The 27,517-nt window shown below is 39.5% G+C and overlaps 1 protein-coding gene across 1 annotated transcript; it reads right to left on the bottom strand.

Moving 5' to 3' along the window:
* On the bottom strand, positions 1-27,517 carry LOC134744767 (uncharacterized). The gene is made up of 10 exons (XM_063678681.1): positions 27,320-27,517; positions 22,806-22,969; positions 20,407-20,600; positions 15,035-15,220; positions 12,660-12,831; positions 12,039-12,213; positions 10,917-11,577; positions 10,595-10,716; positions 8,509-8,680; positions 1-121 (listed from the first exon to the last, which is right to left on the bottom strand). Exons 1-10 carry the CDS (start codon positions 27,515-27,517, stop codon positions 93-95), a joined length of 2,073 nt encoding a protein of 690 aa, XP_063534751.1. The 3' UTR covers positions 1-92.

Here is a 27,517-nt window from a genome sequence, read left to right as displayed (position 1 = left end):
CAATAGTTAAACCTATTTGTATTAACCAACACATTTGGCAAAAGGGAATACATAATACAAAATAACGGCAAATCTACCTTTTCTAGGTCTCTTCAGTCGTGGCCAGCATGCTTGTTTGGCACTGTAACAAATAATTTTGTTAGTTTAATACAGAAGGCCATTTATAGCATTTAAAACCTTCGCCCTTTGAACACATATTAAATCACATTTATAATCAGGTCTATCGCGAATTTATTTACCTACTAGCTGTTGCCCGCGACTTCGTCTGCGTGGAATTAGTCTTTTGGGTACCTTAATTTTTAAACAATTCATACTGTTTTTTTTCACCCCCAAATTCGCTTCTGTCCGTGTTTTTGTCTGCGTAGAATAATGATGATGATTGATAAAAACTACCCTATGCTTACCCGGGTCAAACTGTATCCAATTATCCATACCAAATTGTATCTACTTAAATCGGTTCAGCGTGAAGAAGTAACAGACAGAATTACTTTAGCATTTATAATACTAGTAGGGATTCAGGCCAACTATCTAACGTCACTACATGCACTCCTAAAAGTCCAAGAGGCTTTTTATTTTAAGGGCAGCCGGATGCTTGACAACACAAAAATGAATTTTACGTTATAGGTGACATTCAACTGACGATTGTAGCAGGTTTACTATTGCAGCAACAGTAATATTCGTCGTAACAGAAACGCTGCTGCAATCTTTATCTGAATGTCCCCTTAACTTTAGTAAACTTCGTTTCGTATTTCAAATAATACCGACCCTCCCACACCAACGCAAGGCCATGCTAGGTACGCACGTTCGAGCAATTCTCAGGGAGCATGATTCATGTGCGTTCCGTGCACTGCAATAAGTCCCGCCTGCCTTAAACAAATTTTCACGAGACCACAGGCGATCCAAAACGATTCCGAAACCTCATCTCTCAAAATATGAAAATGATATATCCAGCTCTCCCGTAACTCTCTAAAGAGCACTAAACAAGGGGTTTATCGTTGCTATGCTTTTAATTTATCACTCCGGAAACGTGTGCAATAATTAATGCTCACATGCGTTGCGAATGCAGCAATGTTCAAAACAGGGCCTGCGTTCGGTGATAAGTAAATATAAATCCAATCTAATATAGATAGGCATTAATCGAATTTCGCACCTACATATTTGTTTGAAACGAGGCGCAAAACGGTCATGAGTAGTCATGACTCTGATCTATTTTATTTGCATTCATAGCCCGCTCTCGAATATGGACTTGAATCATTATTTCATAGCAGAGGCGAGCAGTAGGATCAAAAGAACCAATTTGGAAAGCGATTATCGTTTTAATTTATCTCACCACTCACTTCGCAGTTGGCATTGGCACGTGTCAATAAATGAACCCTCCGATAATGTAGTCAAGAGTCAAGGGAATCCAAAAGAAAATCTCTCTAAGAAAACTTTCATACAAGCCGGTTTCATTGTTTTTGAGTGTACATAGCTGTGTCTGGTTTCGAGCTTATCATAAATCATATCGAGGATCATAAGACTTAGCTTAGGCCTCATCCGTGATCGGTAAGCAATAAGAATACCTACTTGTGTATGGGGATAATTATATGTGTGGATGTTTGCATATTGGTTACTCAATCACGCACAAACGGTTGTCTACACAGATCTAGATGAGAAATTTAAACATATGACTGATAACCAGATAAGTTGGTTTCAGAGTTACACAAAGCCGCCGCCATACACTAAAGTTACGCTTTTTTAATAACATGTTACTTGAAAGCCCATGCCAAGTCTCATATCATTTCATTTTGTCGTTTTAGCTGAGAATGAGAGCGTAACTTCCATTGTATGGGGGCGGCTTTTTTGCGGTGTTCGTAAGACTTTTAACATATAGAATGCCGTGAAATAAAACTATGAAAACGGATTATATCGCGTATATTGAATTTATAATACATCCCGACGTTTCGAACTCTTTACAGCGTTCGTGGTCAACGGGTGACTGAGGAAAAATTACAAAATGCAAAAATACCCACATACTAAAATAATGAACAATCATAGACTACAAACTTTAAGGCTGGTTGTACATGCAAAATCGGTTCATAAGGCTAGTTATACACTATAATTATTTTTCAAAGATATATATATATACGCGATAAAAAACTATGCCGGCTCCAACCCTACACCACGGACCCGAGAAGATTTAATTCCCTCCTAAATTGTAGGAGGGTATCCCAATATGGGACCGGCAACAAACTCGGCGGGACACATCTTTTCAAAACATCAGAATGTCCAGCATCATCCAACACTACGGTCTCACAGTCTATGTCTCGCTTGCTCCTTTATCAGGTGGACTACAGGATCCCAAGCTGGTGGTAGAGAAAAGCCATCTTCCCTATTAAAGTTTGGATATTTCTTAATCTCAATGGCCTCGCGCAGCATTCTGGGTATGTAACGCTTCTCCTTGGCAAGAACCAGAGGCTTATCAAACTTGATTGAGTGATTGGCTTTATCCATGACATGCTCACAGACAGCAGACCTAGGTCGACGGTGCTTGACATCAGCTATGTGTTCCTTCACCCGAGTGGAAATGCTCCGTTTCGTCTGCCCGACATATGATAGGCCACACTCACAGTCCAGCCTGTACACTCCTGCAGTCTGTAGAGGGGTATTGCATTTTACAGGCCTCAGGAATTGTGACATCTTCTTCATTGGCTTGAAATATGTTTTTATAGAAGCACGCTTCAAGATGTGGCTGATCCTGTCCGTGACCCCCCTGACAAAAGGCAGAATGGCAGGCCTGCGCTCAACTGTGGGGATCTTAATGTGGGACCTCTGGTTGACCCGCGGTATCCTGAGCTCGTTTGCCTGGAGCGCGCGCCTGGCATGCTGGAGCTCCGCGGCCAGATGCTGGTCATCACATATCCTCTGGGCTCTCTGAAACAAAGATTTGCCTACTGTAACAAGTTGACTGGGATGGTGATGCGATTTGCCATTTAAGTACCTATCAGTATGAGTAGGTTTCCTATACACAGTGCGACCTAGGGTGTTATCAGGATTTCTTTTTACCAATACATCCAAGAAGGGGAGAGAACAGTCTTTTTCCAACTCCATAGTAAATTTTATTTTGCTATGGATGGAATTTAGGTGATCCAAGAAAGTTGAAACACTACTTTTTGGAAGTATAGTAAAAGTGTCATCTACGTATCTTTTAAATATCTTCGGTCGCACAGGAGCCAATGAGAGTGCCCTCTCCTCGAAGTCCTCCATAAAGACTACAGACTGCAGGAGTGTACAGGCTGGACTGTGAGTGTGGCCTATCATATGTCGGGCAGACGAAACGGAGCATTTCCACTCGGGTGAAGGAACACATAGCTGATGTCAAGCACCGTCGACCTAGGTCTGCTGTCTGTGAGCATGTCATGGATAAAGCCAATCACTCAATCAAGTTTGATAAGCCTCTGGTTCTTGCCAAGGAGAAGCGTTACATACCCAGAATGCTGCGCGAGGCCATTGAGATTAAGAAATATCCAAACTTTAATAGGGAAGATGGCTTTTCTCTACCACCAGCTTGGGATCCTGTAGTCCACCTGATAAAGGAGCAAGCGAGACATAGACTGTGAGACCGTAGTGTTGGATGATGCTGGACATTCTGATGTTTTGAAAAGATGTGTCCCGCCGAGTTTGTTGCCGGTCCCATATTGGGATACCCTCCTACAATTTAGGAGGGAATTAAATCTTCTCGGGTCCGTGGTGTAGGGTTGGAGCCGGCATAGTTTTTTATCGCGTATATATATATATCTTTGAAAAATAATTATAGTGTATAACTAGCCTTATGAACCGATTTTGCATGTACAACCAGCCTTAAAGTTTGTAGTCTATGATTGTTCATTATTTTAGTATGTGGGTATTTTTGCATTTTGTAATTTTTCCTCAGTCACCCGTTGACCACGAACGCTGTAAAGAGTTCGAAACGTCGGGATGTATTATAAATTCAATATACGCGATATAATCCGTTTTCATAGTTTTATTTCATGAGTAACTATCGCGGTAACCGAAGACAATATTATATAGAATGCCGTTTAACCTGGGAATCATTCCTAAAGAGGGTGAAATTAAGGGTAATAAGGGAATACTAACGGAAGAGGTTGTAAGGTCCGTTTAATTTACGACTTCTATGCGGACGAAATTATAGTATTTGTTAGTCTCAATTGATGCGCCATAACCAGTGGTCGGAATAGGCAGAGTATAAATACCTAAACTTGGTAGAACAATTTCATAAAATGGAGACTGCCTTGCAATAACATTTTCTTTCCCGGGACTAAAGTTCCTATAAATACGGTAAAAAAACAATGCATTCCTCGTTTTTGGCCAATACAATCAAAAGGCGTAGAATAAAACAACCAATTTTTTTTGTAAGGTCTATACATATATTGTATACTATTACTTGTTTTATTTAACGCCTATTGATTGTATCGCCTATTGATTGTATCGCCTATTGAAATATCTACTTTGTTTTGTAATTACAACGTGATGTTGCACCGCCTACAAGTTATCTGCTTTGCCCGATAGAGAATGGTAGAGAATGCCTTGTAGCATTAAGTCCGCCTTTTGTACATTTGTATTTTATTTTGTGCAATAAAGATTAAATAAATAAATAAAAAATTGTATTTATAACGATACTGATTACTTAGTATGTTTCCGGGACTTTAGTCCTGGTTTTTTTTTATTGTAAGGCAGTCTCCACTTTATGACTTTGTTCTATACCAAATCTAGGTATTTATACGCTGCCTATTTCGATCACTGGCCATAACATAGGCCTTTTGGATATTCGAACATCAAATAAGCGCTACTGCGATTGGTACTAATCGAAGCATGAATATTTAAATAAATACGCAATTTCGTTGCTATGATGAAACGAAACTGCCTATTACGCATATTGGTTCAATAAATAAATGAGTTTCAGTCCATTAATAAGTTAGAAATTATTCTAATCATCAGATATGATATCATAAAGATAACTGATTGAAGGCTAGCGTCAATAGAAGCAACTATTTGTAGAAATGGCATAGGTACTTACATTACATCTATCAACTCTATCATAAAGCCTATTTTTTTATTTTTTTTATCCAAAACAATCTTAAAATACTATTTACATTTGGAAACAGCGAGCGAAAACCGCGTACGGTTTATCTGCCGCCATTGTCGCTCGTTTACATACCGGTTATCCGGTTAAGTATCTATCTAAATTTAATATAATATTAAGGAAATACTGGTAAATTAAGTAATCAGCATTTAGTTTGCCCGAGTTGTTGATAAACAACTCGGGCGCGCACCTGTACTTGATAACAACATATTTTTTTAAATTATTTTAGTCTTATGTGTGTTATTAAGTATATTTTGGTTAACATCATTAGACCATGAGTTTAGTGTATCGGGTAACAGAAATTGCCAGGTTCTTTTTTCATAGGTATTCTTGTAAGGTGGTAATACATACTTTGGTATATTGATATTTCTTAATTTTTGTGACCTAGATCTATTTTTAAGGTAAGGTAAGTTAGCGATTTCATCACATACTAGCATCATTTTAAACTTATCATAGACATTAATTATTTTACAGTACTCAAATAGCTTTGATCGTCATTTCTATACTTTTTCCTTACGATTAATTACACGCTTTTTCATTACATTTCTATACTATTTACCTACAATAGGTAAGTACACCTCAAGTCAACCATCAACCTAAGCAAAATGGTGAAGTAATTTGAATAAAGACTTCTAGAATATTACAATAATTATTATAATTCGTTTCTGAATTCCGAAAAGTCTGTCCAAAACAAAAAACGAACCGAACCTAAAAACCATTACAAACTGAAATAGATATCATAACATCATAAGTACACTAACGAAATAGTGACCTTTCAGCTAACACACAAAACAAAACATTTCATAAAAAATTATTTGATTTATTCCCTAGTTGAACATGTATTATAATACATATAACGTAACACATATCCATATTTCTATGGTAACAAAGCCAAAAAAGGTGTAGTAATAATATATTTGGGCACTTACTTATCAGAGCTCGGAGGTCCAAATATTTATTTCTTAACCAAGAAGCTTTATTAAATGTATACGCTACATTTATTTTTTATTCCTCACACTACGACGCGCCAGCGGGAATTGATTATTAAGGCAGGGGATATGGGAAACTGTTGTACCGTGGAGCTAGTTTTACCTCGGACATATGGCAATATTTCCACATTGCCACGGTTATTGAAATATTTAATTTATATTATTTGAAACGTTATTATTAAGTATTAAAAAACAAGCTATAAACGAAACTTGAGAGCGGCTGGTAAACTCAAGAAAAAAATTAAAATATAAATTGTGTAATGAAAAGTCAGTATTTCGAACATTACATCAAGGATGATTATTTCATGTTTTGCTAATAGATAATAAAACTTAATTTAATATGTTAAAGTTAAGTTAATTAACTACTCGATGGTAGGTAGGTACTCGAAGAGAGATGTGGGCACTGCGAATGACATCTCGCTTTGTGTGGTAGGGCACAGGACAGCGGATGTCATTCCAGATCTAGAGCAGAGCCCAACTGGGGAAGTACCTCCACCTTACAGAAAACCGCAGCCAAATAACACTAGACCCTACTCATAGTGTTGTGTTCCTGCTGGTGAGTAAGGTTGCCAGAGCTCAACGAGGGAGAGGAGTGTTAGGGACGGCAACGCGCATGTAACTCCTCTGGAGTTGCAGGCGTACATAGGCTACGGAGACTGCTTAAGATCAGGCGGGCCGTATGCTTGTTTGTCACCGACGTAGTATTAAAAAAAAGGATCATTTCAGCCTAATCTAAATTGGAAGTGCTATTACGAAGCTTACTAAAAAGTTGGTTTGTTGTACCTCGAGCACTGAAAATGTGTTGTACCTTGGCCCGTACTTGCTACTGCTGTAAAAATTTTTTTGTACCTTAAGGTTTCATATTTGCCGTATTTCTAATTATTAGTTATCTGCGTTCTCAGTTACCAAGTATGTAATTGAATCAATCTTAGAAATAAACGATTCCTATAATGTTTTAGGCAAAAATAAAAAAATAAGTATATTTTTCTAAGGTAATTAATTGTACTAGAAAAATCTATTGAATGGCTTAAATATGCTAAATATATCTGTGATTTCATATATAAATATTATTATTAATTTATATAATAAATTCAGTAATTAAAATTATCATTTCCGAGGTACAACGGGAAATGACCAAGGTTTTCCCTTTTTTTTCGTCAACGTATCCCATCAAAATGAATAACCCAATCTTTAAATTTTATATCTTATTATAAGATAACTATCTAATATATTATGATTTTTAGAAAAAAAAATCTGTTCGAGGTAGAACAGCTTCCCCTACAGTAAAACATGCTTAAGAGTCCCCGGCAAGCTCGGCCGAATTTCACCTTCCTCTATACAAACGGAGTTTCGTTCACATTTTAAAACTACGTGTTGGATTGTAATGAAATTTTGCACATACAATGACATGAGGTATATCTAGGTTTGTAATTAGTTATATTAAAACAAACAAAATAGAGCAAAAACAAGTTTTGTATGAAAAACTTAAATTCGCTGTATTTTTTTACTATGGTATGAGATCTGAGATAAAGAGAAAGATAGTTTATTATTCTGAAACTACATAAACTAATTACAGACCTAGATATACCTTATCCCATTATAAGTACAAAGTTTCAGAACAATCTAACTAGTCGTTTTAAGGCGGTTCCCTGAGCCAGAAGGCGAAAAGTCTCCTTATATGATCATGTTTTTCTAAGAGGCGTTGATATTCGTAGACGTGGAAAAAATATATATAGTTCTTGACTATATTATCTTTAATAACATAGCTTCCGATACACGAATTATGACACTTCGCTTGATACAATTAATTCCCAAAGTAACCTCTAACTCGGACTCTTAATCAAACTTTACTCGGTTATGTATTATGTTATACTATAAACAAAAAAAAGAAGAAAAAACAATCTTAACTTAAATAGTAATTTCATAGCTTTCGAATTTCGATATTGTAAGGTAACGTTTCTAAAATAAATAAAAATCGACAAAATTCGATCAAAATGGACACTTGGCGCGCAAGATCTTTCCCATTCTTTCTTGCGAAATGTGACAGTAACAGCGGCAAACCGATGGAACGGCCTTAGAGCGTAACTACGTTTGTAAGGATAACCGAGCTTACCGTGGGCACTTAAGAAGACTCTTAAGCGTATTAACCATGAAACAATGGTATGACAACACGTTTAAAATAGCGTCACACGAGGGATCATATTAAAAGTGTCTGTATAAAGCGGGTTCACCTGTCACCTGTTTACTTAGTCTGTCAAGCCATTTCCGTCAGTAGAAAAAAGCGGCAACTTAAATGCGGCGGAAATGTAGGCGCGAAGGGATATCGTCCCATAGAAAATTTTAATTTCGCGCGTTTTTCTACTGACAAAGTTGTTTGACCGACTATAAAATACTTACGAGATCTGAGTGGCGTGGCACACAGAGCGGTCATGGCTTGGGTCGGGCGGGGCGCCGTGCAGAGTTCCTGGTGAAAGCTGACCAACTCCGCGGCGGTGGGCAGCACGCTGGTCGGCGGCCCGAGCCGCCACCACCGCTTGTTGCATAGCAACCGACCTAGCTTCAATGTGGCCTGAAAATAAAACAGAGGCACGTACTAAAGACAAACTAATACTTATTTGGGTACTATTAACAGGTAACTATTCAATTCCGGATATTTTATAAATTTAAAAATACCAGATTTCGTCTAAGATAATATTATGACTAAACATGTTCAAAAAAAATTTAGCTATCGAATACAATAATGACTTTCACGAAAAAAGACTAGTTAAATAATATTATCAGAGAAGATAGCGACAAAGAGATAACAAGACGAGTAAAGAACGATACGAAATAAGAAATAAACGAAAAACGAATGAGACGAGCGATGCTGATACCCTTAATTGCTTACATTAATTATCAGGCAATTCATTAACTCTCTCAATTCCACCCCACTTTTCACTCTCTTTAGGGATGATTTCCGACATAATAACTGTCCTATGTCCTTCCCCGGGACAATCTCGATGCCAAATTTCAACTAAATCGGTTAAGCGGTTTAAGCGTGAAGAGGTAACAAACAGCCAAACAGACAGATAAACAGACACACTTTCGCAATTATAATATTAAGTATGGAAGTATGGATTAGTTACCGACTGCATCAGTAACTAGTGATCACCTGATAACACTGAAGACGGAGCCTATGAAGCTCCCAAAATTAGTAACCATTTTCATTCACTCATGCTTTAAAAAAGAACCTAGATCTTACTCAATTAATGTTTCCCTTTTATAATAGAAAGTCATAAAAAATAGCGTTGTCGCGATCAAGATAGTACTCGTAGTTCTGACACAAAATGGCAAAGATTGAGGATTGAGAAATTCTAAATATAAATTCATTACAGCAGTGAGTTGGACTAAATTAAGCTCAATTAGGGAGAAAGTTTTAGTCGCATGCGAGAGAGTTGAGATATTATTGGACATTTTCGTGAGACGCATACATAATTTCACTTCGTTTAAAAGGAGTAAGTAAAAGATCTGGAAGACGTTTTAGACGAAAAAGTTACATTAAATAACTTAATATATGTAGTTAGGGACAGTTTATTAGTTGTTGTTGTTGTTAAGGCTATTAAGCTTCGCCTCCCCTTAAAGATAATCAATTAGGATGCATTTTGGATTCCTTATATTAGTTTGCAAATAAACTTTACCTAAGCTAACCTTTTTTTTTCGACTAGGTCATCACTTTTATGATATCGCCTGACCGTCTGCAAGACGTTTAAACGATTTTTGCCCTTAAGGTGGTTCACCAGGAATGTCCCCGATTGGACATTAGTACTACAGTTATCAAATTAATACTTGCCGCCAACGTTACCAAATACCTACATATGTCGCAACACATCCTTAAAATATTCATATTGGTGAAAAAATGCGTTCATAAATACTTAATATCTAATAGATGTTGTTGTTTAACTCCCGGTGCTAATATAAATAAACGAGCATGCGAAAGATTCCAAAATTGAACCACGAGCGTAGCGAATTCAAGGCTGGGTTAAACATACTTTGCTCCCGAATACTCCCGAGTGAAACACAAAATTATTCACCACGCGAGTAAAACACTAACTGTAAAACATTACAAATAAAATTTAACTAGTTTTTATAAAGCACATACCTACGTCTGCCAACGAAAACATGAAAAAATTCACCGATATAGGCAAGACTCGAACTTGCAACCATTCGGAACACCAATCGCTTTTAACCAACTGAGCTACAGAAGCTTCATAACTTGCACAACTGCACATCTGTAGTTGTGATCAGCTATAGCTATAGTTTGTCAAAGGACTGTCTCATTTCAAACATAGATAGAGAAAATTATACAATCTTTGTCTTACACTAGTACTAGCACCCAAAGGATGAGAATAGTTTTTTTTTGTTCTTATTTACTGACAATTTGGTTTGACCAACTATACATGCTTTGATTTTCTTAAAATAAAAGCGAAATAATAAAAGCTCTAACATATCGGGCTAAAATAGGCAAGCTTGGTCTCGCGTAAACAGGGGGACAAGCCAAAACTGCCGACAGAGGAACAAACATCTTCATTATTTGGAAACATACAGGAGTGCCAGCGAACGTTAGATCTGAAAGAAGCATAACATCGATTGAATACCTACTTACATTAACATATTATTATGTTAACATTATGTTGTTTGATTGTTTTAGAATTAGGATTATGTAAATAAAACTTTTCACTAAGAATCTGTATATACAACCATGAGAATAATCGGATCAGATTCATAAAACTGTATAAACGCAATTGTTCAGTTTTAAGCCAACTTACCCGGATAAACCCTGGATGCATATTTTGCTGACGAGGAAAACAACGGGTTAGAGTGAGGATAATAGTCTCCAGTTTTTTCCCATAGCTGTAAAATGACTCCATCCTTAGGCCCCTCGATATAAAAAATTACGGTGTCGCCCGTGTCAATGGCAAAACCCGACAGAAAATCGTCGCTCTCTTTGGTACTTTCGAAATCCCGGTTAAGGTCAGTAATGAGAATTGACAATTCCCTTATCAGCCATTGATCAGAAATTAGGCAGATCATTCTAGAATAACTCTTATCCAATCTTTGCGGCCTGCATCCAGCATAGCCCATGCGTACTTCTAAAGTCATTTGAGCATCTAGGACAACGTATGATGGAACTATTTGTTCAGGGTTAACTGGCAAGTTGATACCGTTTTGATCATTTGTGCAGAAAGCTTGACGCCCTAATCTCTTCACTGTGAAGTTTGGAGGCAACAACGCATATTCTCCTTGGACTACACCACTGACTCCTTTTCCAAGAGACCGTGCGTTGATTTTAGTTTCAGCTATTATAAAATCAGTTTCGTAATGTTTGAATGTGGGCGGAGCGTTGGTAGCAAATAAGCAGTCTTTCTTATCATACCCGAAAAAACGTGGGTCATCATATGGTTTTGGGGCCCGTCTTATTCCACGAAGCTGTAAAAATACTGCTTATGTCATCTTACTCACATTACATGTACCTACACCCGGCTGCAAAATGGCATGGCCATTTTATGAATGATTTCTTTCATAATGTGTGCATGCAATTTGCAGCTCGCTATATCTAATAATAGTAATCACTTGATAACCAAAATATACTAAGAGTTTGTTCGAACTACCCAATACCCATATCGGCGCCGACACCGATAGATCAACAAGTCATGTGATCACGTTGTCTTGTCTTTAAAATTATCCGACACCATATCTGATATCGAAGCAGTCACGAATAATATTAGTTTGCAGACTGTGATAAATTAGAAACCAGCAAAAAAGGAATAACTGGCTGATATTATTGGAAAAACGTAGACGTGATGTGATAGCCAATCGAATTTCATATAAGTATCGAATATAAATACATGTGTGAAATTGTTTCAAACATAAGTATATTGATCAGTAACCTGAATACAGAAGTCGTCATCCATAAGACCGCAGATAATTTTGAATGCCACATCGCATGGTAACGGCAGCGCGTGATGATCGTTGAAGTTATACGTTGTTTTGTTTCCTATAAGCTGATGTTCCGAGTCATGGGTCTCTTCTCCCATAGACCAACGTGTATAAATATGCGATATTCTGAAATGAACTTATAAAACTTAAAAATATAAATTTAGTAATCAAGATAGCACATGATATAATATTTAATAGAAGTAGACCCTATTCAGTGTCTAAATAGGAATTTAGACAAACCCGATGTCGTACAGCCGGGCTAGCACATGATTGGCGCGAGAGTATCTCGCCGCGACATAGACAACCCTTCCCCCTTTAATTCATACAGTTAGTAAAAGACGGGTAGTCTATCTCGCGGCAAGATACTGTCGCGTCAATCATGTGCTTGGCCTACAGGAATAGGAACATGTCTGCAACAATATCCTCCCTGTAATTTGCATAAATTGTGCAATTCCTTCTACGTCAGCTGCATACGTCTTGATTTCCCGTAAGGTGTAGAGTATATACGCCTGGTTAGGTATACAAGTAGCAAGTAGGTACACCTTTACTTAGCTAACGTGGCTAATACTTACTGATATTTCTTTAACGCTTCTGTCGGTACATCGACTAGAGAATCGATGTTTACAAAAAGTATCGGATAATCGTCGGAGGCGGGCAAATTCTGACTGGAGATGAAGACAAAAAACTCCCCTAGTTCCGGTGGCCGGTCGCCGACCGATTGGAAAGCAACTTGCCGACCAGCTCCTGAACACGTTTAATTTAAAATAAAAAAACAATTTTTTTTATGATATAGGAGGCAAACGAGCTCACGGATCACCTGATGGTAAGCGATCACCGCTGCCCATTAACAATCGCAACACCTAAGGGGTTGTGTGTGCATTGCCGGCCTTTAAAATGGGAGTACGCTTTTTTCTTGAAGGTTTGAATCGTCGTATCGGTCCGGAAATACCGCAGGCGACAGTTCATTCCACAGTTTAGCTGTGCGAGGCAGGAAGTTTCTGGAGAAACGCACAGTTGAGGACTGCCAACCATCTAAGTGGTGAGGATGGTAATGTTGTCGCGTAGAACGATGGCGAAAAGAAGCGGCAGGGATTAATCCGAACAATTCCTCGGAGCACTCCCCGTTATATAATAAATTTAATGTTACTTTTCGTTACCTATAACTTCTAGGTATTATAGGTTGAGTAAGGTGGAAGACGGGCTTTATCTGTGTAAAGTCAAAGGTCTTTATCGGGCGCTAGGTACTGTCGCGGCGAAGTCGTACTAAGGCTTATACAAACGCCAATATGAAAAGTTCAATTGTCTGAATTTGTTCGATCGCATTTTAGTACAAAAACAGTATGATTGGATAGTAGATTGCCCAATCAAACTGTCAATTAATATCTGGGATACAAAAACAAAACTTGTGGCCTTCCGCTACGCGGCGTTGCGCACAGTCGCCCGTAGCGGTGCGGCGCATTTTGTGTATTCGGTTATTTTAGAATGCGACACATTAAATTTAGGTCAGTTGCATTCTGAAGGTGTATATTCGATTACAAGTTCTTGAGTACCAATCTAGGTAACTAGTGATGTGAATATTTACTAGTGGCTCTGTGAGCTGTTGATCTCGCGAACCGCCATGGCTCCGCCACTTTGAAAAGTGTCCCCAAACTGAATCGACAAAAAAAACTATTTAATTCTTGAACTTGCTCACAAATTATCCCGAGAATTTATTGAGAAATGCGACCTGTAGATGAAAACATCCGGACATACGAAGGCATTTTGCCCAAGTTGAAACGGAGACCTTCGCTAACGCTCGGTCAAATAGCGGTTTACGATGATCGAATACCTACCTAGATGAAAAATTGTTTCGTCCGCCCAGACCTTTAAGTAAAAAAGAAAATCGGGTATATTATTCATTAAGATAGTTTGTTTTACTGTATCTAATTTTACTGAAAGAAATCCATGTCTCACCCGTACCGTAACCCGTATCAATTCATTGATTTAGGTACGTCAGCTCAGTAAATAAATAATGAATGCCTTTGGCTATCTATGCCCTAGAATTCTCCTTCGTGTATTTTTTATTAACTAAAAAAGTATCAAGTAGTAAGTACGAGTCCCCGGCAAGCTCAGCCGAATTTCACCTTCGCATACAAACGGAGTTTCGTTCTCATTTTAAAACTACGTGTTTGATTGTAATGAAACTGCACAAACAATGACATGAGCTAATTTAGTTTATATCCAGTTTATAAAACAAACGAAATAGAGCAAAAATAAGTTTTGTATAAAAAACTTAAATTTGCTGTATTTTTTTTAACTATATAGTATCTGAAGCTACAAAAACTTATCCTTATTCTCCTATTGTAAGTACAAAGTAAAAAGTTTCAGAGTAATCTACAGGGTGTCCCTAGCCATTGGACTAAGCCGAAATGTATTTATGCATTAGGGTATTTAGAACCAGTATACAAAGAATCATAACAACCGGTGTAGCGGTTACGAAGAAATTAACAAATTACAATTTTTTACTTTGGAGCAACCTGTATGTGTTAGTAGCTCCTGAGGTCATAAATAGTATGAAACCTTCTTCGACCTTTTTGATTATCTTTTTTATTTATGTCATTGTTAAGATTCTGACTTTTGACAAATGTCATCATTGCCGCATATTTTTGATCAAATTGTCAAAAGCACTGCCAATGATGAATACAGTATGTTTCTTTTTGTTGTCGATTATTGTAAATAACTTTTATTTGAAAAATTATTATTTTATTTTTTGTTCTTATTAAAATAATATTAACGTTAGAGCATTCCTGAGAAGTAACCCTACGTGGGATTTTAGGGTATGTCCAATGGCTAAGGTCACCCTGTATAGCTAGTCGTTTTAAAAAGAGAGCGTAACTACGTTTACATGGAAAGCTTGCTGGGGACTCTGAATACGTCAAACATATGTGTAGGAAATAAAAGCACCTACCCGCTAAAATATTATTCCCCGACAAACTAATTTCAAATTTAGTTTTCGGTCCTTCTACTTTCTTCTTTTGGTTTCCTAATGTTTTTTTGCTTGTGCTTGATAATTGTGGCTGAGATTGTACAGACAAGTTGCGATTGAGCGCGGTTTCCCTTACGTGATATAATACGGCATCTTGATGTCTCACGTCTAAAAACAAGAATTAAATAAAAATATTAAATTTACACAATAAAATAAAATAATCAATAAAGTAAAAGACGTAGTTCTCGACAGGCTAATGCCTCATAGGCAATAAATAGATGACACCCTGTTGTCACCTCTATTGCTAATAATTTAGCCTATATGTATAGCCTATGTCACTATCACTACCATAATTTTGACGAATTCAACCACACCTCATATGTCAAAAACTGTCCAGCCGTTTGGGCTGTAGGGCGTGCCCAATGGGTTACTGATGCATTACCGAATTTTTTTGCCAAACTTTCATATCCCAAACTATCTTTCCCAAAAATTTAAAACCCAACTAATCATTTCCCAACTTTACATAATCCAACCTAACCTTATTTTTCGTTTGAAAAATGCTTTATGCATACCCACACCCTCGGGGGAGAAAGTGCGGGTTATGTGGGACTCGGCAAAAGGCGCCACTACCCACTAAAAACCACAATACAACAAAGTGATTGAGTGAGTGAGTGTACAATAAAGTAATTTACTACTACTACTACTACTACTACTACTACTACTACCACATGCAGCGGGCCCTTCTCTGGGGGGGGGGCTAGGGAGGAACTTCTAGCCCTGCCTTCTCAGAAGGCGCGTGGCCACACCACGCGCGTCTTCTCTGCGAGGCCTATGTAATGGGCAGCGACGCCCCCGCGTCCAACCTAACCTTTTTTCTTTTTTTTTTTCGTTGGAAAAATGCTTTATGCATACCCACACCCTCGGGGGAGAAAGTGCGGGTTATGTGGGACTCGGCAAAAGGCGCCACTACCCACTAAAAAACCAACTGTATGCCTGCGCGCCGCCAATGGGGCATACCACCACATACAGCGGGCCCTTCTCTGGGGGGGCTAGGGAGGAACTTCTAGCCCTGCCTCCTCAGAAGGCGCGTGGGTACCCCCCCCCCCCCCCGCGCCGCTGCCCAGACCTCGCTAGTAGGTGGGGGGGAGAAGATGGGCATACGCCCTCCTCCGAGCCCCTGCGCGCTTGCGGCGGATCGGGTGCGAGGCTGGGTCGGCCTCCCGCTCCCTCTCCGCTGCCTCCTTCTGCGACATTACATCCTCGCAGAAGGAGAGGACCGCTTTCCACGACCTCTCGTTGGCGACCATAGCCTTAACTACGGCCAGCAAGGAGAGGTCGTCCCCAACCACTGCCATGAGGTCACGGCGCTGCCCCGCCCAGGCTGGGCATTCCTCCAGGGTATGCTGCGCCGTGTCCTCGCCGCAGCTGCACTGGTGACATTCGGCCGTCACCTCCCGTCTTGCCGGTGCAGGTAGCTCCCGAAGCAGCCATGACCCGTGAGCACCTGCACCAACCGGAAGGTTAGCGAGCCCCGCTCTCTCTCCAGCCAGTCTTGCAGGACCGGCCGGACCGCCTCGACAGTCCTGTGTCCTCCCTCGCGCCCAGTTAGTTCTTCCTCCCATTGGAGGACGATGGACTGCCGGACGAGGAGCCTCTGCGCCTCTACTTCCCTGGGCGCAGGATGATACTCCTGGAACCGGAGGTCCTTGCGCCACTCGTACAGAGACGCTTGGGCCTCCTCCTCCAGATCCCAAGGAGGCGTTCCCGCTAATAGGCACGCCGCATCGTATGAGGTGGTGGGGTACCCGCGTACGACGCTGATAGCCATCGCCCTCTGAGCCTTTCTCAGCAGGGCAACATTTCGGGCCACCAGATTCCCCCCCCCCTCCCCCCCCCAGATCGGCGCCCCGTACAGGGCCATCGATCGCACCACCCCCATATACAGACGGCGGCTCGCAACCTCCGGCCCCCCGATGTTGGGCTCTTCAGTGCGGCCGATGCTGCCATTAGTCGGGGGGTCAGGCGGGCAAAGTGCTCGCGGAAGCTCCAGCGGGAATCGAGGACAAGTCCAAGATATTTCATGTTAGACTCTACCTCGATTCGAGTGCCACCAACTACGATGCTGGATCCTGCAGGTGGCGCCTTCCGGGCAGCGTGGAAGCAGAGCGCCTCGGACTTGTGCAGCGCCACCTCCAGGCCCAGTATCGTTATGCGTCTCACCACCTGTGCTACCGTCACAGTGGCGAGGCGTGCTGCTTCCCGGTACGAGGTCCCCCGGGAGGTGACTAGCGTGTCGTCTGCGTAGCAAGTCACACTTGACCCCGGGAGGTGCTCGCGTCCAACCTAACCTAACCCAACCTAGTACGTCATTTTGATTTCCCAACTATGGGGTTGGGAAATGAAATGGTTGCGAAATAATTATTTGGTAAAAGTTATTCGGCCAAATGAAACTTATGCGAAAATTTGGCAAGTGAAATACGGCAATACAATTTTCGGCGAAAAGGCAGGATCCGGTGCCAAATAGATTGACATATATACATACCGACGCTCGAAATACATTACCCTCTTTCTGATGCAGTCGGGTAAAAATACCATTTTATACAAAAAAATACTAGAAACGTATTTTAACGTTCAACGTGACCACGACTGCTCTGCCAAGAGTAATTCGACGGAGTAAATCTAAAATACAGTTGACTGTATTTAGCTCAGATCCGAATATCGCTAGTAGGTATATTATACCTGTGGGTGTTTTGTATATGGCGTCCGGAGACATTATGCCCGGAAGTTTTGGGGTCCTATTTTACTGTACGTAGTATAAATTTACATTCCCGGATCTGAAAATTCTGAACTATATATGTTGTCAATTATGCACGCTATATTCATATGTACATACATATTATATTACTATAGGAGTATAAGTACTATATAAGTTGAAATTTTCCGAGAAAACTGATGAGATTGATGTTCATTTTTTTTTTTTTTTTTAATTTATTTATTCACTTTAAATATTCATACAACTTTTGCCAGTATGCCACTATTGTAAACCTCTTTGGTTTATGTAATAGTTGGCGAGTTCGCGCGGTCCGATCCGCGTTTGCTTAATACTATTAGGTATATAATTATATTATACTATTATATACGTTTACATTTCACGAGGCTGTTGTCATCCCCATCATATACCTATTAGCTCACCAAACGAAAACCAAAAATTGCCAATCGGGGGAAATAATTCGTGTATTAAGCGTATTTTGGCTCAGTGTAAGGGAATGGTGTATTTAACAACATTACAGGAAGGTGGTAGTGAAGCTAACGGGTTGGGAGGTGGGGGGGGTGGGGGGTTAAAGGTTGTGTTTAGGTTCGTGAGAATGGGGTTGGCCGGTCGAAGTGTTTAGCAGATGGCGCCAGCATAGCTTGCCCTGTCAATCCCTAGAAATGTGTCAAATTTTTATTTTTTAATGTCCTGGATGCCAGCCCTTTAAGCCAAATCTCATAGAAAAAGGGGCAAGCTATGTAGGCGCCATCTCAGCATACCTTTGACAGTTGCCAACCCCATTGTCTCGATGTTGACTGTTGAAAACAAAGTGCAGTCGGTGACAAAAGTTGTATCTATAAAAAACCTTTTTTTGTCAATGATGGCCAACCAATATAAAGAAGCATATTAGAAAAAAGTTGGCGAAACCTGAAATGTTTACTTGACAGTGACATAAGTGACATTGACAGTTTTGACAGTGACATAATCTATCGTAGTTTTTAGGGTTCCGTACCCAAAGCGTAAAAACGGGACCTTATTACTAAGACTCCGCTGTCCGTCTGTCCGTCTGTCTGTCTATCTCATGAACCTTGATAGCTACAGTTGAAATTTTCACAGATGATGTATTTCTGTTGCCGCTATAACAATTACCAATACTAAAAAGTACGGAACCCTCGGTGCGCGAGTCCGACTCGCACTTGTTTGGTCTTGTTTGATACCTGTTTCCTGTTTAGTTGACGTAACTCCGATAAAGTAAGATGAGAGGTAGGTAAGTATTAATTTCATACTACAGTACAACCTCGTTAAGGCGAAATCCTCGTTAACACCAAGTAAAATGCTATTCCCTTCCGTTCAAAGCCCAAAACCTTTATAACTAAATATTTTACCTCATTAAACATAAAACGTCACATAAAACAATTTTCATTTTTTTCATTAAGACGAAATAATCAACGATTCCCTTCACGGTTAAATATAGAGTAGGTACAATTTTACCACCATAACTCGAAAAATTTAATTAGACCTCTATAACTCAAAACAATAGGCGTATTGTTTTATCACCTCTATATCTTCAAGATATTTAGTAACAAACCTTTGTAATTCCAAAAAAACAATAAGGCTATAGGTACTTACTTTACGCGTTTGAGTAAATTCACACTCCTACATGGTAGTCCGCCTCGTAGTCCGCCTCATTATGTAGGATTGTGAATGTGGTCGCGGGACTACATGGCGTCCTACAAAACCCAGGTAGGATGCCTCTTGGGTCCTACAAGTCCTACAAGCCCTGCCCACCGCTTCAGTCCGCCGCGCAGGATTGTTTGTGGGTTGACGTCCTACGTAGCAGGACTGCAATGTAGCGAATTGGACCGTGAACCGTGAATGTTAATGCAGGACTGCAGTCCGCCATTTTGTTTACAATGAAAAACACGGACTTAGCAGATTTTATTGAAATATATAAAGGAATTCGATGTGTATGTGAAGATAGCGAAATTTCGATTTTCGTCTTTCGTGGTAGGTCCTCTGGTAGGTGGCACTGCAATGTAGGAAGTGTGTGAGCTATATCCTACTCCGCAGTCCTGCGAGGCGGACTGCAAGGTAGGAGCGTGAATGGGGGGCTTAATATGAATATTTCATTAATTTTATTTTACCTCTGCAACACTAAACTTCTTTAAATCGAATAAAAACCTATTATACCAACCTCTCTCAGTCGATACCCTTTAAGGGCCGGTACAGGCGGACTGCAACCCGACTGCAACTTGTATGGGAACTGCACGCCGACGTGCAGTTGGCGTGCAGTTGGCGTGCAGTCGGCGTGCAGTTCCCACACAAGTTGCAGTCGGGTTGCAGTCCGTCTGTATCGGCCCTAAGACGAACGAACTTTTTTGCTATTCTAGTGAGATTTTTGCCATTGAGGTACTATACTGTATAATTATATTTATTTAAAATGCCCGTTGACGCTCCGCTATCGTTTAAGATAATGTGAACGTGCTCTTAGGTGAGCAGCAACGGAGTTCTAGGTATTTGTAGTAGTTATTTACCTGCTTCCTGTAGGTATTATTTATATCTAGCCACTTTCATACCGTGCAAAGGAACGTGACAATAGTACCTGCCACAGGATGTGGAACATCAAACAATCCGTCCAAATAAGAGGCGGGTATATAACCCTCCACTGTCTGCCATATTAAATCGTAGATGAAAGTTTCGAAGCTTGTCTCCTCTTCTATTACTGGAGCGAAATATCGTTGCTGCCCAAACTTTAGACGCGGTAGGAATACTTCTGTAACCTTGTCGTTTTTTGCACTACAACAATCAATTAGTAGGAAAGTTACTTATTATGGCTTCTTCAGGGAGATGGGACACTATCTATAGTATATATGTGCTGACTGCTGATACTGAAGTAAGAGCTTACTAAGATCCCTTGCTAATCTTGCTATGAACACTTCACTATACATGCAAACAAGATATAATTAATATTTCAGTTAGCGCGACGTGATTCGAAGGCGAAGGCATTTATCATTACTTGTTTGAGTATGTTACCTATATCCTATGTTATTAGACTTATTCTAAGCGTCTCGTGAATTTTAGTATCTGATGGCCCTCGCCGCCGGCGTCGACTGGAGGTCTCCCGGGTTTCGGCACCATTAGCAAACCCCCGCCGCTGCCGCCGGCTGGAGGTCTCCCGGGTTTCGGCACCATTAGCAAACCCCCGCCGCTGCCGCCGGCTGGAGGTCTCCCGGGTTTCGGCACCATTAGCAAACCCCCGCCGCTGCCGCCGGCTTGAGGTCTCCCGGGTTTCGGCACCATTAGCAGACCCCCGCCTCTGCCGCCGGCTGGAGGTCTCCCGGGTTTCGGCACCATTAGCAAATAATTGTTTTAATAACGTATAATGTCATGAATTTGACGTTGTCATGTAATTAATTCCTATCGTTTATTTTTCCAAGTTTGCTGCGCAGCGTCAACCGATGACCGTCTAAAGGAATTACATCAGTCACTTTGTCATCCTGGTGTGGCTCGGCTAACACACTGGATTAGGTCTAAAAATTTGCCATTTAGCTGTGATGATGTAAAGAGAGTTGTATCATCATGTCCTACATGTGCGGAAATTAAACCCAGATTCAGCAAATCAACCGGGACTTTAATAAAAGCTACCGCTCCTTTCGAAAGATTATCTATGGACTTCAAAGGGCCAATACCATCAACAACGCGAAACAAGTATATTTTGACGATCATAGACGAATACTCCAGATTTCCTTTTGCGTATGCTTGCTCAGATATGAGCACGGAGACAGTCACAAAACACCTGAGCGAACTATTTTCTGTATTTGGATACCCGGCAACTATTCATACAGACCAAGGGACTTCTTTTATGTCCACTGAAATGAAAGATTTTTTACACTCTAAGGGCGTGTCCACAAGCAGATCCTCACCTTACAATCCTCAAGGAAATGGACAGGTCGAACGCCTGAATGGTACTCTATGGCAAACAATTCGTCTTGCTTTGAAAACCAAAAACTTGCCTATTACCATGTGGGAGAATGTGATGATACAAGCGTTACATAGCATCCGATCTTTGCTTTGCACCTCGACTAATAAGACACCGCACGAGAGAATGTTCAACCACTGTCGACGATCTTCGTGGGGGCAATCTATGCCACCGTGGCTACAGCCCGGTAAAGTCCTCCTCAAAAAATTCATTCGTGCAAGCAAGTACGACCCTCTGGTAGAAGAAGTTGAACTAATAGAAGCAAATCCGATGAGTTCAGTGAGATTATCAAACGGCAAAGAGATGCTAGTTTCGAATCGACACCTCGCTCCCAGGGGTGCAGTGCCACTAACGGTATCTAACACAAATGATCCTACCCCTACACATAGTGCAGAGAATGAAACAAATCATGATTTTGAATTCCATGGAAATTAAGTACTTGCAGATCCCATTGCTGGGCCCTCTGACCCAGCGACTGAAACAACCCCAAATGTAAGAGCTCCAGACGTGACTGCAGAGCCAACTCCTAGCCCTTTTATTCCGAATGAGCCACGTTGTTCGGCTCGAGCTCGACGACCCCCTTCCCATCTATCGGACTACGTTCAGGACTAAGGAGGGAAGAATGTCATGAATTTGACGTTGTCATGTAATTAATTCCTATCGTTTCTTTTAGCATAATAAAGCCTAAGATTCAGGTTTATTCTTTATTCTCATACCATCTCACGTACTTACCTACTACTTGACAAGTTAGTAAGGGGTAGCACCATAAATATAATGTAAATAAATCCAGGCCGACACTAAAATAAAGTTGGGTAATAGACACGTATGCCCTATACTTAGATAATGTATCCAACTGCCTATGGGTAGCAACTCGGTACATTATCTTAATAATAAACTTAGCCATGATCGTATTGATCGTATATAGATAGATTTCGTCTACACTATGGCTTAATACACCGCGAAATTTCGATTTTTGAGGTATGTCCGTAGAGTAATAGCCTAGCATAATATATATTAGTTACTTGGATCCGAGAGCGCCAACTCCAAAGGTGGGGTAAACAGTCGCTATAAAGGCTTTCAGCTCCACAACCTTTATGGGAAATATATGGCAAATATCAAATGCCAGCCATCGACGATCCAAGAACTGCCACGTGCGAACCCAACTGGAGTTCATACCACTCCATATCTAAAATAAAACGAAGAACGGTGTGCAAAAGGGGTTATTAGATTTATCCTTTCCTTTCGCCCTAGGGACGGGTATAGACAATAGACATGTCGCGGCGAGACAGTATCTTACGCACGAGATGTCCATGTTCATACCCGTCCCTTTCAAATAAATATAGTTAGATAAATATAGAAAGATAGTTAGAGATCTTGTCCACGAATTACTATCGTGGCGCTCTCGTTCCAAAGTAGCCACTGAGGGTCTACCGCGAACCAAGTTCGACGTGTTGCCTCTGTCGCACTTGTAGTGGAGTCAATATAAAGTTTAAGTTACATTAAATGCACACTCAAATTTTTCTACATGGGTGAATTCTATATCATATTGAATACCCGTCTGTAAAGTAACAACTTGATATCAATTCCCGTTTTTGAGAAATAAAACTTTTTTTTAAATCTTTTATACTACTTAAACAATAATTCCCACATAAGATATTTTTTGTAGAATGGGTTATGAAGCTTATACGACTACACGGTCAGAATATCTCTCGACAATAATGTAAATTATAGATTTATTGAAACAAATTATTATTTTGTAAGTTTTTCATGACCGAGGAACTCCCACACCGAGAGAAAAGTTTACTATGGTGGTTATGAAGTAGTTGTATCGATCATGTTTAAAAATCTCCCGAGTCACTACTATATTTGTAGAATAGCAGCAAGATTTTGGAAACAAACAGCAAATAATGTTCTGCACAATTAATGGACATTTCTAGTTTTTTGCCAGTAACTGCACAAGTTATGGAAGAATAACGTATTCATTTTTCTCTCGATAATTAAATCAATTTCCAGCATAAAAAAATTAAAAAGTATGCGGTATTTCCAGGCATTCACAGAGGCCAATCCGAACTTTATTTAAGATGTCAATAATATATCATTTTGTTATCATTCGCCCGACCGTCTCGCTCGCTCCAAAACATATTTTAACTAGTACGAGCGAAACGCACACGCAAATAATAAAAAAAATATCTTTAATAACAAAGTTCGAATTAGCCTCAAGGTATATTAGGAAAGTATACCTTATGGCTTATGGCATTGCGTTAAGGTTCAATAGTTCAATGAATTAAGTGTCTGTCTTTATATGAAAAACGATAGCTGTCAAATTTTTATATCTATTCACAAAACGTTTAGAATACTGGATGCTGTGTCAGATATAAATAGACCCTTGAAGTCTTACAACTATCTATTATGCTTGATCTGAATCTTACTGGTTAGTAAGGACCGTCCACTTAGTTATACTTCGAATAGCCGCCCGGACAAATTATAAAGCTAATTTCGAATTCAAATGTCAGCAATTCTTACCGCTTGGTATTTGTCAGCGAGCGCATCGCGACATGAAACCAGTATGAACCTGGCCCTCGATTACGTATAATTGTAAGGAAACTTGGGATCAAGTTATATTAGTCTAAGGTCTAACAGTTGAGAATAAGACGTGCTCTTAATATACAGTGTGGAATTTTTTTATGGGCCCTGAAGGGAAAGTGCCTTAAAACCTTAAGTTAGCTCATTTTATTTTTAAAAAGAAACAAAACTGCATTCAAAGGTTTTTTGAAATTCGCTTGTCTCGCCTGGGAATCGAACCGACTAAAAATTCCAAACAATAAACACTCCCTATTTTATTCTACTAGTCGATACCACGTCGATACAGTTAATGTTAATGATAACATTTCTTCAAGAAACATTAGGTCTTACACTCGTCTGTCGTACAAAATTTCCATAAAATCGAATATTTTTAGACAAGCAAAATTGAAAAAAAAAATAAAAACCTTTGAATGCAATTTAGTTTCTTTTTAAAAATAAAAGAATGTCTCCTTTAAGTAAAATGAGCTAACTTAAGGTTTTCAGAGAATTTCCCTCCAGGGCCCATTAATTTGATTATTAAATTATACTGGTAAGTAAGCGCATTGAGTATGCACTTTTGTCTCAGGCGATGCCGCTTGGCACGATTGATTGTTCCTTAGGGCAAATAAAACTGATTCAGCCCGGTAGCCACGAGATCGTAACGCCCCCCAAAAGGGGGGTAAAAGGGTCGGCTCCCCAAGTCCAATCTATGCTATATTTCTTCCTGTTCTTAGCAACTAGGGCAACTTATATATCATTTTCGTATAATTTAGGAACGAGGAATTCATTTTTGAAAAAATTATTAGACCTTTCCATACAAAAAAAAATGAGTTGTTTACAAAAAATTTAAATGTTATGTAGTTTTTTGTGACAATTTTCCCTGTTACAATTACAGTGTGGCGATTTGCACTAAATAAAAAAATGGACAATGTAGCCCATTTATTGTTCATTCTGGAAAATATCACTTTAAAGGAATAGCTGCCGAAACGCATGTCAAAAAAGAGGCGTTTTTTCTTACTAAGCGGCGTTTTAAGTTTCCAAGTTTTTATTCCTTACTTGTTGTTTTTATTCCTCACTTGTTGTTTTTATTATTTTTTCGCAACTGTGTTAATAAACGTCGTTCGATACACGTGCGGAAATGTCATTCTTCACTTGTCCCGAGTCTTGCCAAGATACCTATCTCGGTACTCGTGAAGTAATGACATACTTTCCGCACTAGCATCGAAATGTACTATTTATTTCATTTGGGCACCAAGAAGTATGTTGGTAGTAAACCTTTTTGCGAGTAAAATAGTATGTAATAATGATTTAATATAATATTGTTAATTAACTAAAGTTTCATTATTGCGTCATTTCATCTCATAACTCTACTACCCATTGAATTGAATGACCTTTTTCACGTTTTCTGCAGCAATGCAGTCGACTGCAGCAATATTGAAGCGCGACATTGCTGTCGACTGCTACGGCAGTAGCCGTAAATGTCAAAATCAAATTTCCTGTCTGGATTTTGACGTTCATTTAAAATAAATAATCAAAGGGGATCATCGATTTTGGGCCCGGAGGACAAACCATCGCGTATATTATGGTACACTACACAGACGGTTACAGTAATTATAAACGCATTTGATTACGGAAAAAGATATAATATTGGGTGTAAATGAAACGGGAATGTATTATACAATAAAATAAATTATATCTATTATTAATTTCCGTAAATCACACCATCATCTTTATTAGCATAGTATAGCTTAACGCTCAATTTCGCACAAACCGTGAGGTTTTCACTAAGGAGTTTAAAATTCTCTTTGCACTAAACTTTATGGTTGGTAAAAAAGTCTGTATTCTAATTTGGCACTAACTGCCACTGTCTGTCATTGCTATGTCATAGCCTCATAGCTGACATACGTGAGATATATGCCGCAATGTATGCATTGCGCGTTTTATCGGAGCTTTGCCTGAGGTGTGTTAAGTAAGCGCGCAATCAAAATTAAACATGCGTAAACAATCGTTACGCGTACCGATGAAACTGGGTAAGTTAGTCATGGGAGAATTAACGGTCGACCGCATCGCGAACTCTCGGCAGTTCAAGCGGACCGATCGTCTACCGCGAACATTGAAGTGAGACGGAGATATGGAAGTCGATCAAACGTTCTCTACAGTGAATCAGTACCCGTCAGTTAGTGCCTGCGTGGGTAATTTAAATAGCTTGGACGTCGTAATAATTATGGTTGTATTCCATACAATATTACATATACATGAGAATTTTTTTGTTATTACACTAACATGAGTAAGAGATTTATGAAGGTGAAACAAAAGTCGAGTGTCCATTTTCTATAAGCAACAAAAAAAAGTCGAAACAAAAATGGTTAATAGTAATTAAACGGATTCATTTACGTTAGAGATTTTTTTGTAGAATATAGTAAATATAAAGAGCTTAATTAACATGTAATTTTTATGTACACATTAGTTATTTTTATGTAAAAAAAATTTTTAATAAAGTAAGTTATTGGGGGCAGGTTTCTGTGCCAAGCTGGAAGAAAATATAAATACTTAATGAGTATATGCCTGAGAACAGCATATTAGAAAATCTCTAGTGTGGGGATTGATGTTTTGGTTTATTTCTCTCTTTTAGTAATAATTTGGATTTATAAAAACAAATTGACATATTTTGTGGAGATTTTTTTTCAAAATATATTATTTGTAACATAGGTAATCACATCTCAAAAAATCTCTAATGTGAGAATTAATGTAGATTTCTCATACATTTTGAACTGTGCGGACCGGCCTATTGTAAATTCGTACGTGTGACAGGGAGGCAACACGTCGATCATGGTTCGCGGTAGGCCCTCTGGTAACTGTTTTCATTGCTAAACATTGTTTTGTAATATAATGACATTAGAGCGAGTATTATGCGTGCCTAAATACCTAATCGCCTCACCCTTCCTTACTTATTGTCTTTATTATACTTACTCACTTTGACAGCATGGGGCCATATTAGAATATCTAAGTCAAAATTCTGTCCAGGATACAATTGGTACTGAATCTTAATGCCTTGAGTACATGGCCCAAGATCTAGCCAACCTTCGTTGCAATCATGCCAAACCTCTATTCCGAGTAATTCTATGGCAAAGGTCAAAGTGAATGCACTTCCATCGACACCTGATAAATTCAT

Source organism: Cydia strobilella, chromosome 10 (genome assembly GCF_947568885.1).
Source record: "Cydia strobilella chromosome 10, ilCydStro3.1, whole genome shotgun sequence".
Taxonomy (NCBI): Eukaryota; Metazoa; Arthropoda; class Insecta; order Lepidoptera; family Tortricidae; genus Cydia; species Cydia strobilella.
This window is presented reverse-complemented; position numbering and strand designations above follow the sequence as displayed.